The 16,372-nt window shown below is 44.7% G+C and overlaps 1 protein-coding gene across 1 annotated transcript in view; it reads right to left on the bottom strand.

Moving 5' to 3' along the window:
- SVOP (SV2 related protein) overlaps positions 1–16,372 on the bottom strand; it is an 85,454-nt gene that overhangs the window by 58,131 nt on the left and 10,951 nt on the right. Inside the window, exons 2-4 of the mRNA XM_065889762.1 lie at positions 6,358–6,518; positions 3,380–3,465; positions 1,835–1,933 (exon numbers count right to left, since the gene is read on the bottom strand). Coding sequence (XP_065745834.1) covers positions 1,835–1,933; positions 3,380–3,465; positions 6,358–6,518 — 346 coding nt within the window. The remainder of the gene's footprint in view (positions 1–1,834; positions 1,934–3,379; positions 3,466–6,357; positions 6,519–16,372) is intronic.

Genomic DNA, 16,372 nt, shown 5'->3' on the forward strand with positions numbered 1-16,372 from the left:
CTCCAGAAATTATATATGCTGCAACTATAATTTTAAAGTTTTAACGTCAATTTAAAAACTTGTGAGACTCCTGGGGGCTGCATAGTTTTTACACAATTCTTTTCTAGATTAGCGAGAGCAAAAGTGTTTGATGATTACTGTCTTGGGGTAAAGTGTGGCCTTAGTCATGTGCTAAATGATATCCTTACATCCCGAAAGAGTCAAGCATCCCTGTAAACACCCGTTTTCCCCCATTCTCACTCTCCCAGGGGAGACCTAGGCACCGCAGAGTACTGGTTATATATCACAGTAATTACGGTAATCTCACACAGTATTGCCTGTGACAGCAACGATGGTCAGTCTCATCCTTCTTATGTACTTTATGCAGCTGAAGCAGCTCCTGCAGTGCCCTTTTCTGAAGAAAACTTGGCCATGGAACTTCACTGCTTTACTAGCCCATGAGTCCAAACCTGATACCATAGGAAAGTGATCCAGGGCAGTAAGCTGGGGGCAGGGGCTCTGAGTCTGCCTGGCCTTGATTTCAATCCTGCCTCTGCCTCTGATAGGCTGTGTGAGTTTGGGCAAGTCATCGCACCTGTCTGAGACTTAGTGTCCTTACCTGTAGAAATGGGAGGAGTAATAACAGCAACTCTTTCATAGGTTGAGAGGGTTAAAGAGGTAAAGCATGGAAAACCCCTAGCACAGATGCTGGCATATAAGTGCTCGTTGATAAATGGTGGCTGTTAGGAACCAATGACAAGGGATCAAAAAGGCCTCGCATCACAAAAACACAGACCTGTGATTATTCCTTAGGAGGTATTAGTGAGAATGAAGAAAGAAAGAAGCATCATTTACCCGACCTCTACCATGTGCTAGGCACTCTAGGGATTTTGTTGACCATCCGAAGTCAAACAGGCGTTATCACCCCTATTTTGCAGATGATGAAATAGAGCCGAAAGTGTCTCATTCAAGGTCACACATCTCAAGGTAACTAAACCACAAAAATCCAGATGTATGCGCTTATGAAGTTCCTTATTGCCTTGTTGCCAAAGGCCAAAGGCACTCAGGCCATTCTTGAACAGCTGTCCATAGAAAAACAGCATTCTGGGAGGCATTCCTAGTCAGCAATGACTCTGCCACTAGCTAGGCTGTGTGACCTTTTGTGAGTGACTTAACCTCTCTGCACTCATCTTCCTCAGCTCATAACAGTACCTACCTCATAGCATTGTGAGGATTAAAAAGCACAATGTATATTGCACATATATTGTATACAGTGTATATAAAGCCATTTGCACTGTAAATGCTCAATAAACATTAGCTTTTGTGGGTATCATTATTTTTATCCTCTTATCCAGCCTGGCCATTCCCCTCCCTTTTAGAAGATTGCCGTTGAACTATCTCTGACAAAAATTAAGCGTCTGACTCATGCTCCTCCAAGCCTTAGTTCCAGGGAGCAGCAGCTCCTATGATTTACTGAACATGTACTATGTTGTTTCCAATCCTCAAGTCACCCTCATGTGGGAGGAACTGGCATCTTTTTGGAAGAGTGAGGCTTATAAGGTTTAAGTGATACGATCAGGTGCGTTCCAGCTTCCTGGCAATTGAGCAGGATATCTGGGGCCCCCAGGTAGCTGGAACCCTCAGGAGAGGTTAGAGTTGGCTGCAAAGCTGCCAGGATATGTGAGATGGAGAAGGGAGGAGGAATCTGAGGTAATGGTGTTTCCATTCAGGGTTTAAGTCTTTTCTGTTGAGTCCTTGGCAGCAGAAGGAGGAGGCGGACATCCTACAGAAACCACCCCTCCCCCCGGGGAGACCAGAAATGTGCACAAAAGGAAAGAGCTGCTGGGCTGCCTACCGAGGTCAGCAACGCCACCTGCCAGCTGGGCAGCCGCCACTCGCAGTGCAGCTGCGGCGCAAGGATGCTCAGGATCATCATCTCCATGGCGTCAGCCATCTGCAGGGAGCAAGCAAACATCATGAGGCCAGGATGCTGCCTGGGCCAGGGCCGGCTGGCCCCTCGCCAAGTCCACGACCCCAAGCAAGTGTGTACAAAGATCCCTCTTCTACCTTCTGCTGAGTGCCCTATCACACATCAAAACACTCTGGAAGTTGGGACTTCCCTGGAGGTCCAGTGGTTAAGACTCCACCCTCCCAATGCAGGGGGCACGGGTTTGACCAGGGCGGGGAAGTAAGATCCTGCATGCCGATCCCGCGTGCCGCTGCAGAGTGGTCAAAAATACAATAGATAAATTAAATTTTAAAAACACACTGAAATAAAGCACCGCCTGGAAGGGTGGGATAGGGAGGGTGGGAGGGAGGGAGATGCAAGAGGGAAGAGATATGGGAACATACGTATATGTATAACTGATTCACTTTGTTATAAAGCAGAAACTAATACACCATTGTAAAGCAATTATACCCCAATAAAGATGTTAAAAAAAAAAAAAAAAAACACTGAAAGCTCCAGTAGTTAAAACAGTGTGGTGCCATGCAGGAATTGACAACTAGACATTCAATATTCTTTGTGTGTGTGTGTTCTCCCATGTTTGGAAAAACTTAGGGGCACTCCCCGAATGAAGTGGTAAGATATCATATTTCAAAAATCAGAAAAACATTTTTATAGAGGTAGAGAGACAATGACCTTTTTGTCTTATAGCTCAATTAAAAACTAGTTTCTCTTTGGTCATCGTTCATGTAGAATTGTCAGTATAGTTAATGAGTGACCTTTTAACATTATTAAAACATACTGGGAAGCCCTGGTAGTTAAATATAGTGGTACCTTTACTGGATTAAACAGACAGAGCAATGGCACAGAAATGAGAGTCAAGAAGCAAACCCATGTAGCCGTGGGAATGTGGTGGATGATAAAGGCGGCTCTGCAAATTAGTGGGAAAAATGATGTGGGGAAATTGATGACTGTTTGGTAAACTATGTAGTTAAATCTCAGTCTTGCACTAGTTACAAAAAATCAATTTCAATTGTATTAACGGTCTAGATGCATTATTTGCTTTAGGTAGATTAAGGGAGTTTGACGAGGGCTCATGAGCCCCTTAAAACGAAGGCACATTTTGATCTGTGCATGTTTTTCTAGGGTGAGCCTCACAGATGACATCAGAATCTTATAGAAGCCCTGAGCCTCAAAGGGTTGAGAACCACTTAATTAACCAGAAGCTTCAACTTCTCCTTGAGGACAATTGTCAACCACACCTAACCTCCGCAGCCCCCAACCCCCAGACCTTCATTATCACCCAGGGTCACTCAACCCAAACTCTGCTGATTCAAGCAAAGGCTCTATGTGGAAGGAGCTGTGTCCTTCCATGTAGACCATGGAAAGCCAGTTGAGCAGCACAGGTGTTCCTTGGAAACTGAAGGTGAGGTTACTGTCCCCAGAGATACTTGCCCAAGCCAAGCCGGTGAGAACAGAGAGCTTCCATTGAAATTTTCCAAAACCAATGGCTTCCACCGCATCTTCCACCATGAAAGTATCTGGGAAGGAGAAGGGGGAGGGGGAGGAAGGAGTCAGTGCACCTTGCAGTTGTCCTAGTGTGTGGGGCCTAGGTGGGGGCGGGGGGGGGGTCCCTGGCCAAGCTCTTTAAAGGCAGTGCATGCTGCTTCTAGAACTTATCCTAGAAAAACCTTCCAGCAAGCAAGAAGGTATATCTTGCTGCAAAGTCCAACGCAACATTGTTTCTACAAAAGGAAAAACTGGACAACCCAGAATGTCTATCAACAGGGAATTGGTTAAATTATTTTCTATATTATATTTAAATGTTTATATATCTACATTATGAAATACAACCCATCTGTTTAAAAATGGGCAGATATAGAAAGATGCATACAGTATATATTGCTAATTTTAAGAAAACAAAGCAAGATGGACCACGGGGAGCAAGATTAAGTGTCCACAGACTGTCAACAGGGTTATCTATCAGCATTCACTTTTTTGTACATTTCGATCATGTCTGAATGCTTCCTAAATAAACACATATTATTTGTATACTCAGAAAAAAATAAGGATATAATTTAGAAGCTCATAAGTGCTTTGAGAAAGACGAAAAGACTAAATGCAATGTGGTGTGCTGGACTGGTTCCTGTAACAGCACTGCTGGGAAAACTGGTGAAATCTGAATGAAGTCTGGAGTTTCCTGGATAGTACTGCACCGGTGTTAATTTCTTAGTTTTGACAAGTGTGCCATGGTTAAGTAAGATGTTAACTTTAGGGGAAGCTGCGTGAAGAGTATATGAAAAAATAACAAACAGACAAAAAAGATTTTGAGAAAGACAAAAAGAGTATACGAGAACTCTCTGTGCTATCTTTGCAACTTTTCTGTAAATTTAAAATAATCCAGGGACTTCCCTGACAGTCCAGTGGTTAAGACTCTGCGCTCCCAATGCAGGGGGCACAGGTTCAATCCCTGGTCGGGGAACTAAGGTTCGCATGCTGCACAGCAAAGCCAAAAAAAAAAGTCCAAAATAAAAAGTTAACTAAAAAATAAAAATACTAAAGGAGCATGCTGGGTGGCCTTCCTGTGGGGCCTCTGAGGATCACATCAGCCTCTGCTGGGAGTTGTCATCTTATTAGAATTTCAATCATGGGCCCCTTATAGCAATCATAATTTTCTCTAGAAGTATGAGCTGGTGTTTATCACCCCAGCGGGGTCTGGTTTCCTTCAGTAAAAATACTGAGGAGAAAGCAGAGTGAGTTCTATAACATCATCAATAATAAGAACAGTAATAGTAATAATATAATGGTGTCTTTATGGAGTGCTCCCTGTGGGTCAGGCACTGCCCTAAGAGCTTGATGTACATTATCTCATTTACTCCCTGTCACAACTACTAGTTAAGGCTCAGTCTTAGCCCCATTTTACAGAGGAGGACATGAACTTGCCCACTGTTAACGTAGCTGGCACACTGAGATCTGGGAATTGAGCCCACATCAGCCTGAGCCTGAAGCCACTGCTTCTAACCTCTGCCTCCCCTTCCTCCCCAGTCATTGCCTCCTTAGATCTGCCAACAACAGGCCTTGGGCTCAAGCCATTAATCCTCTCGTTGGGAATCGCTTTCAGGAATGCATAGAATGTTTTCAGCCATCAGCATCGTCAGGTGGTGAGGGGAGACCAGGTCCCCTAGCACGGCTTCAAGTCTCTTGTTTGACCATCTGTATGCAGAGGGAGCACAGGGTCATGGGTAGGAATGTGGTCTCTGAGGCCAGATTTCCTGGGTGTAAATCCAGCTTGGCTAAGTTCTAGCTGTGTGACCCTGGGCAAGATACTTAACCTTCTGTACTTCCGTGTCCTCTCCTGGAAAATGGGAAAGGTAATCGTAATACTTCCAGTTGGAACTGTTGTGAAGATCAAATGGGTAATATGTGTAAAGTGCTTAGAACAGTGCCTGGCACAGAGGTAATCCTCAGCCTGTGTCTGCTGCTCTAACCACTTCTGTCATCTTCACAATCACCACTGCCACCATCATCATTACATTATCATCAGCACCATCATCATCTCATCATCACCATCACCATCACCATCACCATCACCATCACCATCATCATCACCATCACCATCACCATCTCATCACCATCACCATCACCATCACCATCATCATCATCATCACCATCACCATCACCATCTCATCACCATCACCATCATCATCACCATCACCATCACCACCCTCATTATCACCATCACCATCACCATCACCATCACCATCTCATCATCATCATCTCTATCACCATCACCATCACCATCACCTCCACCACCCTCATCATCATCACCATCATCACCATCATCACCATCTCATCATCGTCATCATCATCTCTATCACCATCATCATCACCATCACCATCACCACCCTCATTATCACCATCACCATCACCATCACCATCTCATCATCATCATCTCTATCACCATCACCATCACCATCACCTCCACCACCCTCATCATCATCACCATCATCACCATCATCACCATCGTCATCATCATCTCTATCACCATCACCATCATCATCACCATCATCATCACCATCTCATCATCGTCATCATCATCTCTATCACCATCACCATCACCATCACCATCACCATCTCATCATCATCATCATTATCATCTCTATCACCATCATCATCATCATCATTGTGGCTGCCATCCTCAGCCAAGTGTTAGTCAATGTTGTTGACCGTCAGGGATTATGATATAACCTTGCCTGCTGAAGAAAGCCATGTAGGTCCAGCCCCACACTTCCAGTGTCACCCCTGGCCTCCAGGCCCTCCTACCTGCCCCTTCACAAGATCCCTCTGAGCATACCACCTGGAGAGGCAACCCTGGTACCTCAGAGCCCCTGACTGTGGCCTGGGCCGATGCCCCAAATTCAGGGTCCCCTCACCGTCAGTGGGATTGGCAAACTCCTTAGGCACAGCTGCCCCATCATCCAGCTCGACGGCCTCTAGGCCTGCACGGACCCCTTCAATCTGGACCTCATGCTCTCCCGAAGCCGTGTCGTCCTCTGACCTTGCACTCTCGCCTGTGCGACGGAATTTCACCACCCTAGAGGACAGAGCAAATCTGGTCATGATGGCTAGAACTCCTCCTCAATGGCCTTGCTGTATAGCTGTTGTGTCCAAGACAGGTGACAAGCTTTTCTCTCATGGTCTAGAGAGTTGAATGGGTGGAGGAGAGGTGGGGGTGGGCATTTCTGTTGAGTTGGACTGTGGGGAGGGTGACAACTTTAAGGGCTGCCTAGTACAGTTGGATGGGTTGGGCACTGCACAACTCCAGGGGGAGCCCTGTTCACATGGTAAGTTATGTGAATGAGGATATCCTTGCGCTAGACCTAAAAACTGGTTGGAAGTACATGTGTTTCAGAATTTACGTTCCTCTATCTACATCTAATGGAAGTAACAATTTGGTCACCTAAGGGTAACATTATGCCCACCAAAAGTTGCCCACGCAGTATTTTTTTTTTTAATTTAAAGTGGATGCCAATGTTTTAAAATTAGGAGAATTCACATAAAAATCCAGATTCCCGACATCTCTTTCAAAAGTAGACTATCTGGCCACCTGGGGCACACATTCTAATAAGGGACCAACATGGCTAGACCAGGGCTAGATGGGACACACGATGCACAGGTGACCACAGTCTTGTCCTCTCCAAATAACCTCCAGCCCTGACAGTCTCCTGCCACTTATCTTTATACTTGCTTTGTGTTCCACTCACTTGGCACTTTGTCCCCTTTGTCTGGCTCTGTAGCCATTTGAGTTTGAGACCCCGTGGACTCCACTCTCGACACAATACATTCCTTCACACTGTGCTCCTTCTTGTTACTCGGAAACGCCTTGACTTCTCTGAGCAGCAACTTCTTAACCTGGGACTCAGAGGCAAAAATACATGTCTCCTCCAACTTCCTCACCCCCAAACACAAAACTCCTGCTCTCTGCCAGCCCTGTGGTGAGTTTCAGGGTGACAGCAGCAACAGGAGAGATGAGTCCCTACCCTCCCAGGAGAGAGTCACATGGAATGAGTAATGCCCATTTCTCCCAGAGCTTTGAAAAACGGAGTCTGCAATGACATGGGCATGAAGGGCAGAGGGCTGATGAGGGACTGGAGGGCAAATCTGGGCAACGTTTTTAAAAGGTAAAAATGGAGACATTTCTAAGTAAAAAGTATTGCTATCAACATTATCATCAATTAATTATTGCATTATTCCATACATTTCACCAAGAATAACTGGTACTCTGGCATAGAAAGGGTAAATCTTCAGATTCCAGAAGGCTGGGCAACATTCCCTGCTTGTGAATTTGGAGAAAAGACAGATGAAATCACGGCAGTTTTGTAAATACCTGAAACTCCATTTGATGGCAAGGCTGGGCTTGGAAAGCTCCAGCTGTTAATCTCATCTTGTGTTGGAAATACGCGGCAGAGCGTAGAGCACAGGGTTTGCAGGCGGATCGGCTGGGATTGAAGCTTGGAGCAAACACTCCATCCCATCCACTACCACCACTGCACTCTCCACCACACCCACCACCGTCTAGCAGCACCTGTGCCTCGTTCTAGGTGTTGCTTTCCATGCACTCGCTCTGCACGACAGCTCTATTAGGTTGGTATTATTATCACCATTTTACAGATAAGAAAACTGAGGCCCCAGAAGTCACAGTACTTACCCCTGGTCACAGAGCTAAAAAGGCATGGAGCCAGGGTTCACCCCCAGGTCTGTCTGATCAAAACCTCGTGTTTCTGGCCAAAGACAGGATACCATTCAAACCCTTCCATTACTCCCCATTTACTCCATTCCCCCCATCCAAAATCTTTTATTTTGAAATATTTAAAGAATATAAGATTGAATAGATAACAATGAGAGAAATGTCTTTGATTCTGCTGTCCAGCTTAAAGACTAGACACTGCTAGTAGGTTGAACCATATGAAATTGCCAACATTTGACCATAATTCAGTTGAAGCCACCATGTCTCTTTTCCAGTCTCTCTCTCTCACATTTTCATCGTTAATACTCTTCCTTGATCAGTGCTCTTTACAGGCATCGTTATTGGACTTCACCCTCTCAATAACCCTGAGAGGTGGTGACCATTACCATCCCCACAGCATAAATATACCTATAGTCACTCTGAGCCTCAGTTTACCTTGCTATAAATTAGGTGTAATAGTTTTGTCATAGGTCGAATTCCTTAGAAGCAGACCCTAAAATGGGATTCTCTTTTTTTCACCTGTGGTAAAATACACATAACATTGAATTCAACATCGTAACCCTGTTTAAGTGTAGAGTTCTGTGGCATTAAATACATTTACATATTGTGCAACCATCACCACTGTCCATTTCCAGAACTTTTTTTTATCTTCCCAAACTGAAACTCTGTAGCCACTAAACACTAACTTCCAATCCCCTTTCCCCACCAGCCCCTGGCAAGAACGATTCCACTTTTTACCTCTATGAATTTGACTACTCTAGGGACCCTACATAAGTGGAATCATACAGTAGTTGTCTTTTCGTGATTGGCTTATTTCACTTAACATCTTCAAGGTTCATTCATGTTGTTACATGTGTCAGAATTTCCATCCTTTTTAAAGGCTGGATAATGTTCCATTGTATGAAATGTGATCCACAGGGAGCTCTGGAGTGTGAATTGTACCATGGAGATTGTCCCACCCAGAGGTCTGGGGGCTTGGCTCGAATCAGTCAATCACTGGTCATGCCACCCCAGGGATGGAAGGCATAACTTCCCAGGTATCCCCAGGTGAAGTGGCTCCCCTCAGTCGAGGGAAACCCTCCAGAGGTGACTGCAGCTGTGAGCTGTGAGCACCCATGATTGGCAGCAGTTGGGGGATGATCAATCTGGTAAAGGGAATCTGGGACAGGCACCAAAGGTATCTGCTACAAATAATAGCCCTCCAACCATACAGCTATTTATTGAGCCCTTACTAAATGCTAAGAGCTATGCCTTTTACATTATCTCCTGTTAGTTACCCTGATGATCAACCTACGAATGAGTTAATGTTATTATTCCCATTGTACAGATGAGAAAACAAATGCTCAGAGAGGTTAAGACACTTGCCTGAGGTCACACAGCTTGAAGGAACTGAGGCTTCAGCCTGGATGTCTTTGGTATTAGAGCCCTGGGTCCTAATCACTAAGCATCAGCGCCTCTCGTGAGCATTCACCTGTGTCTGGGGAATGAATGTGAAGCCCGAACTCAGCTGCCCTGTGTGGGTGGGCTTGCCAGAGGGTGGATAACGACGTGACCTGGAGCAGGAATCGAAAGGCACAGCTCGATTCCAGCCTGGCTGACAGCTCTTCAGGTTGTCACATTTGTGCAGGGGCTCTTGAGCTGGATGGAGCCTCGAAATCCCTGCGGGGCTGGTCACAACACAGAAGTCGGGGCCCCACTCCAAGAGGGTGTGACTCAGAAAGTCTCGGTTGGAGACTGAGATTTTGCATTTCCAGCACGTTCCCAGGTGGTGCTGCTCTGGCTGATCCAGCGACCGAATTAGCGTGTTAGAGGCAGGCAAACAATTCTGCCCACCCCACCTTCCCCACCCCTAGTGCTGAGGGGCGGAGGCTCCTACTCTGTTGGCCGAGCTGGGTGCCTGCAGCTTACGCTCCTCACCCGAGAGGCCCAGAACCCCTGTGGCACGGGACTCAGACAAATATCCCTGCAGTCCAGAGCTGGGGCTTCCTTTGCAGCTGGAAGGCAGGTGTCACCTGGGAGCAAAGGCCAGGAGACAGAATGCCTTAGGCTTAGATATCTGGCATGAAGTTGGAATCTGGGGCTTCATTTAAGCAACACTTTTACAGCAAGAGCACCATTTTATTCACAGTATGTATTGTGTTGGCCAAAACGTTCGTTCGGGTTCTTTGCAGAATATGGGGGAATCCGAACGAAGTTTTTTGGCCACCCCAAAATTTATTTGGGGGTAGCTCTGGAGGGATGCTGATGGGGATTATGGGGATGCTCTGAAGCCAGTGCCTACAAACTGAGTCTCAAAGCCCCCAAACCATACTGATGTGTAGCATTTGCCAATATCTGTGGGGTAAATACTCCCACTGTGACCGATTTTAAGCTCTCAGTGGTTAAATAACAGGCTCTGAGATGTTCTGAATATTTCACAATCTGCTCACTAGAGCTTCTGTGAGCAGCCTCCAGCATAACTACTGTAAAAAGTCCTCAAATCGCTGTCACAAGCTACAACACAGATGAACCTTGAAACACGATGCTGAGTGAAAGAAGCCAGACACAGAGAGTCACACATGTATGATTCCATTTATGTGAAGCAACTTCATAGAGACAGAAAACAGATCAGTGGTTGCCAGGGGCTGGGGAAAGAGGGAAGGGGAATGACTGCCTAATGGGTACAGAATTTCCTTTTGCGGTGATGAAAATGTTCCGGAATTAGATAGAGGTGAAGGTTGTACAACGTCCATGTTCACAGCAGCACTATTCACAACAGCCCAAAGGTGAAAACAACCCAGGTGTCCATCAGTGGATGAGTGGACAAGCGAAATACAGTCTATACATAAAATGGAATATTATTCAGTTTCAAAAAGGAAGGGAAAGGGGAATTCCCTGGTGGTCCAGTGGTTAGGTCTCCGTGCTTTCACTGTCAAGGGCCCAGGTTCAATCCCTGGTGAGGGAACTGAGATCTTACAAGCTGCACAGCCAAAAAACAAACAAAAAACAGAAACAAAAAAGGAAGGAAATTCTGACACATGCTATAATATGGATGAACCTTGAAGACATGTTAATAAGTGAAATATGCCAGTCCCCAAAAGACAAATACTGCATGATTCCACTTATATGAGATACTTAGAGGAGTCAAATTCAGAGACAGAAAGTAGAATGGTGCTCATCAGGGGTTGGGAGAGGAAGGAATGGGGACTTAGTGTTTAATAGGTACAGTTTCAGTTGGGGAAGATGAAAACTTTGCGGAGATGGACGGTAGTGATGGCTGCGCAACGATGTGTAGCACTTAATGCCACAGAACTGTGCTCTTAAAAATGGTTAAAATGGTAAATTTTATCTTATGTGTATTTTGCCATTCCCCTCCCCCCAAAAGCCCCAAACCCTCAACCCTTAGCACTGCCATGGATATTATTACTTCCTAGTGAAATAAATCTGACAGAGAAAGACAAATACTGTATGTTATCACTTATATGTGGAATCTAAAAGATGAAACAAACTAGTGAATGTAACAAAAAAGAAACAGACCTGTGGATATAGAGAACAAACAAGTGGTTACCAGTGGGGAGAGGGAAGGGGGTAGGGACAAGACAGGGGTATGGGATTGAGATATAAACTGCTATGTATAAAACAGATAAGCAACAAGGATATATTATACAGCACAGGGAATACAGCCAATATTTTATAATAATATAAATGGAGTCTAATCTTTAAAGGTTGTGAATCACTATGTTGTACACCTGAAACCAACATAATATTGTAAATCAACGATACCTCAATAAAAAATTTTATGTATATATCCACATGTATTTTGTAATTTTTATATGTAAATAATTACATACGTATATAAATATATATTTGTATATAGTTATAAATGTATATATAATATTTATACATTATTTTATACATTTATAGATCAATATATAAATTAATGTTTCTAAATAATTTGTAAATATAAATATGTATTTAAATATAATACATGTGGGGACTTCCCTGGTGGCGCAGTGGTTGGGAGTCCGCCTGCCAATGTAGGGCACATGGGTTTGAGCCCTGGTCCGGGAGGATCCCACATGCTGTGGAGCAACTAAGCCAGTGTGCTACAACTACTGACGCCCACGTGCCTAGAGCCCGTGCTCTGCAGTGGGAGAGGCCACTGCAATGAGAAACCCGCAACCAAGAGTGGCCCCCGCTCGCTGCAGCTAGAGAAAGCCCGCAAGGACCCAACGCAGCCAAAAATAAATAAATAAAATAAATAAATTTTTAAAAATAAATAAATAAATAAATAAATATAATACATGTGGATGTATATATTACTACATAGATATTCCTGCACATTGTGAGAAAAGCTGCAAATAAAACGAACCTGATGCAGTGAGAGGCTAGCGGGGTCGGAGGGTGACATTTCAACTCTGCAAGCCACCAAGGAAGGGGTGGTGCGAAGTGGGTTCCAGGGAGGGAACAACAAAGGAGTAGGACACCCTGTCCCCAGGAAGCAACCTCCCAAATCAAAAACATAAACAGTCCCCCAAAGTATTTGTAGAAGATAGAAATGTAGAGAATTATTAAGCGCAGTAAGGAAATGAACATTTATGTGCATTATCAATGGCTTTTCAGGGGTGAGGGGAAGGCGCATGGCTCGCCCTTGACTCTGCAGGTAACGTCACAGAAAGAGATGGCTATGTGGCCTGACACTCTCCCTCTCATCACATCCTCTCCTCCAGGACCATCCAAGGCTCTGTGCTTCCTTCTGTGACTAATAGCGACCACTGCAACCCTCTGGGAAGGTAATCCGCATTATCTTTCAAATTTTTCAGTGCTTTGAGCTCCCACCCAGAATGCGTTCTGCAGGCAGTTCACTGTGGGGACAGGCACAGTAGGCAATGATCTACCGTACGAATAACGGCAGATATGGATTGCTGGCTTGCGTGTGTCAAGTCTAGTGTTTGCACTGTGCATAGATTATCTTATTTATTCCCACTTTCATTGTCCCCTTTTGACAGATGAGGACACTCAAGCACAGAGGGGCTGGGAGCTTGCCCAATGTCACACAGTAAGTGTCTAGGCTTTGGCAAAGCCATTGGATTTCAGTATCCCTGCTCCCAGCCACTCTGCTGTAGTCTCTTCTGGTGCTAGCACACTCCGTGCAGCTTTGCTGCGGTGATACCAAACCAGAAGCAATCTTCAGGAAAGGAGTAATTAGATAGACGATGGCACATCCACTAAAGAAAATGTTAAAAAAAAATTTATTTATATTGATCTGTACCACATTAGCCGAAGGTGGAAACAACTTAAGTGGTCATCAGTGGATGAATGGAGAAACAAAGTGTGGTCCCTCCATACAATGGAATATTATTCAGTCTTAAAAAGGATGGAAATTCTGACCCGTGCTACAACATGGATGTACTTTGAAGACATAGTGCTAAATGAAATAAGCCCAGCACGAAAGGACAATCATTGTACGAGCCCACCTATCTGAGAGGGCCTAGAATAGTCAAATTCACAGAGAGAGAAAGTTCAACAGTGGTCACCAGGCGATGGGGGTTGGTGCGGAGGGGAATGGGGAGTTAGCGGTTAACGGGTACAGAGTTTCAGTTGCGAAAGATAAGAAAATTCTGGAGACGGATGGCGGGAAAGGTAACACAACATTGTGAACGTAATTCATACCGCTAACTGTACAATTTAAATTGCTGAAAGGGTAACTTTTATTTGGTTGCACCATGCAGCTTGCGGGATCTTAGTTCCTCAGCCGGGTATCAAACCTGGGCTTCCGGCAGTGAGTGCTGAGTCCTAATCCCTGGACCACCAGGGAATTCCCACTGGGGCTCCTTATGAAATGTGCTAGACTATGGTCCCGTGATCTAGGTCCTCGGTACTAAGACTTAAGTGTGGTCTCGAACCAGAGGCCCCAGCCTCCCCTAGGGACGTGGTAGAAATGCTCAGTCTCGGGCCCTGACCCAGATCTACTGAATCAGCATCTACCTTTTAACCAGGTCCCTAGTGAATCTGTGTGCATGGTCAAGTGGGCTCAAGAATATTTTTGCTTCTACAGTCGAACATTCTGGAAGGATACTTAAGAAGCCTAAGACTGGTTGCTTCTGGGAAGGAGGATTGGATGGGAATGGGGAGTTTTAAGGAAAAGAAATTTTTTTTTAAAACTTTTCATTTTGGATCCCGCTGCAATATGTACATTTTTTAACCTGCACATCTATTAGTTAAATAATCGATATAAATCACAAGAGCGACTATTCACAGAGCTCTTGTTGGTCTTGTAACATCAGCTAAGCATGTTACAGACTCGTTCGGCTGTGAAATGGGATGAGGACAGGCTTGCAGGACGGCCGTGAAGATTAACTGAGATTGATGAAGGGGAAACTGAGGGGCATGGTGTCAATATTGGCTTTCCTCCAACCCAGCTTGGTTCAAGTCACCTTTCTGCCTTGAGCGTGGAGTACACTGACCTTTGTGAAATTCGACTTTGAGAAAATGGCTTAGCTCCCTGGAGTTTTAAACCAGGATGTGTTCACCTTCCTTCTCTGGCAATTCACTAGAAGCCAGGGCCCTTTATTTATTACAACTTGTTTTAAGACGAATGTAAAGAGAGACCTCTGACATGAAATTATAGTCCGAAAGCCAGACTACATTTTGAATCGGCTGGGTTCCTGAAAGCAGTTATCAGCTACAGGAGCCAAGATTTCCCAAGGGAAAAAAAAAAGTAATGACAGAAAAAGAAAATAGCAGTGGCATATGTTAAATATATGAGGGCTTCGAAACAAGCTGGCTAATTTCTTGGCATTTATTGTGTATATATAGCATATCATTTACCAAAATAGCAGGGAACATTTGTTTTACATAATTTTGCTATTGAAAGAAGATAAGAGCTTGAGGAAATAGCTGTCAACCCAAAGATCTCGCTTGTACCATGATGTAATTCACCTCCGTACCTTCATTTAGGGTCTGAGACTTGATTAGGGTAAAGGCTTGCTTTCTTTTCATCTCAGCTTCTGGATACTTATCCCCTGAGTTCGTGAATCTATCAGACTGAAAAGGAAGCTTGTACCTAAGTGTGACTATTACAGGGTAGCATTTAATGTCTGAAGAGAGGGGGATTGTCATAGAAAGAGGAGCCCCACTCTGCAAACAGACTGATTTGGGTGTGAATCCCCTGCCCACCCCATTCAGCAGCTACGAGGTTAGGCTACTTTACTTCTCTGGGTCTCAGTTTCCTGCTGGTAGAAGGGAAATGGTAATTCCTATCTCACGGGGTTGCCATGGAGACTAAAGGCGTTAACAGAACATCTCAAAGAGCCTGGCAACATCATTCTTCAGTATTTTAATAAGTTTATTGAGTGCTGACTATGTGCTGAAGGCTGGGATACAATAGGAGATAAAATACACCTGCCCTCCTGAAGTAGACGCCCTAGCTGGGAAGATGGTTAATGTACTAGTAACAAGAAATCATTATACATCTGTAAATCAATGAATCTTGAGAGGGAAACAGACAGGGAATAGCGAATGATTGGAGGGAAGAGTAGTCAGGTTAGACTTCCCTGAGGTCTGAGAACCAGGAGAGTCCCACACAGACAGGGGAGGAGGAGAGAGAACAGCCAGTGCAAAGACCCAGAGGTAGGACGAAGGAGTAGAGGTCAGAGAAACAGGCTGAATTATAGAGAGCTCTGGAGACCACAGGGAGGATTTTTCATGCTATCCTAAGACCAATGGGATGCCACTGAAAGGTTTCAAGTAGGGGTGACACAGTGGAAGATGATCAGAGTTGATTTAGGGAAGATCATTCAGGCACATTTTTCTACAAGAAGAGGAATAGACTGGGGAGACTGTTTTAAAATATAGGTTTTAAAAACTTTTTGTGTGTGTCACACTTTTATTTATTTATTGGCCCCGCAGTATGTGGGATCTTAGTTCCCTGACCAGTGATCGAACCCGTGCCCCCTGAACTGGAAGGGCACAGTCTTAACCACTGCACTGCCAGGGAAGTCCCTAAAATACAGGTTTTATTATTATTTAGGTGTGGCAAGGCAAACAGATCAGGAGACAACTGCCTTTGAAAAGATTAGACTCTGTTATACTCACAGATTCCAAGAAGAGGGGGTACACCACACCTGGGAAGCCAAATGGGAAAGCACCAGGGTCAATAACGAGGCAAGAGTGAGGGGAAAATGTGGGCAAGAGTCTTTATTGTGGTTTCCATAGGAAGG

This window comes from Phocoena phocoena, chromosome 13 (genome assembly GCF_963924675.1).
Source record: "Phocoena phocoena chromosome 13, mPhoPho1.1, whole genome shotgun sequence".
NCBI classification, from domain to species: domain Eukaryota; kingdom Metazoa; phylum Chordata; class Mammalia; order Artiodactyla; family Phocoenidae; genus Phocoena; species Phocoena phocoena.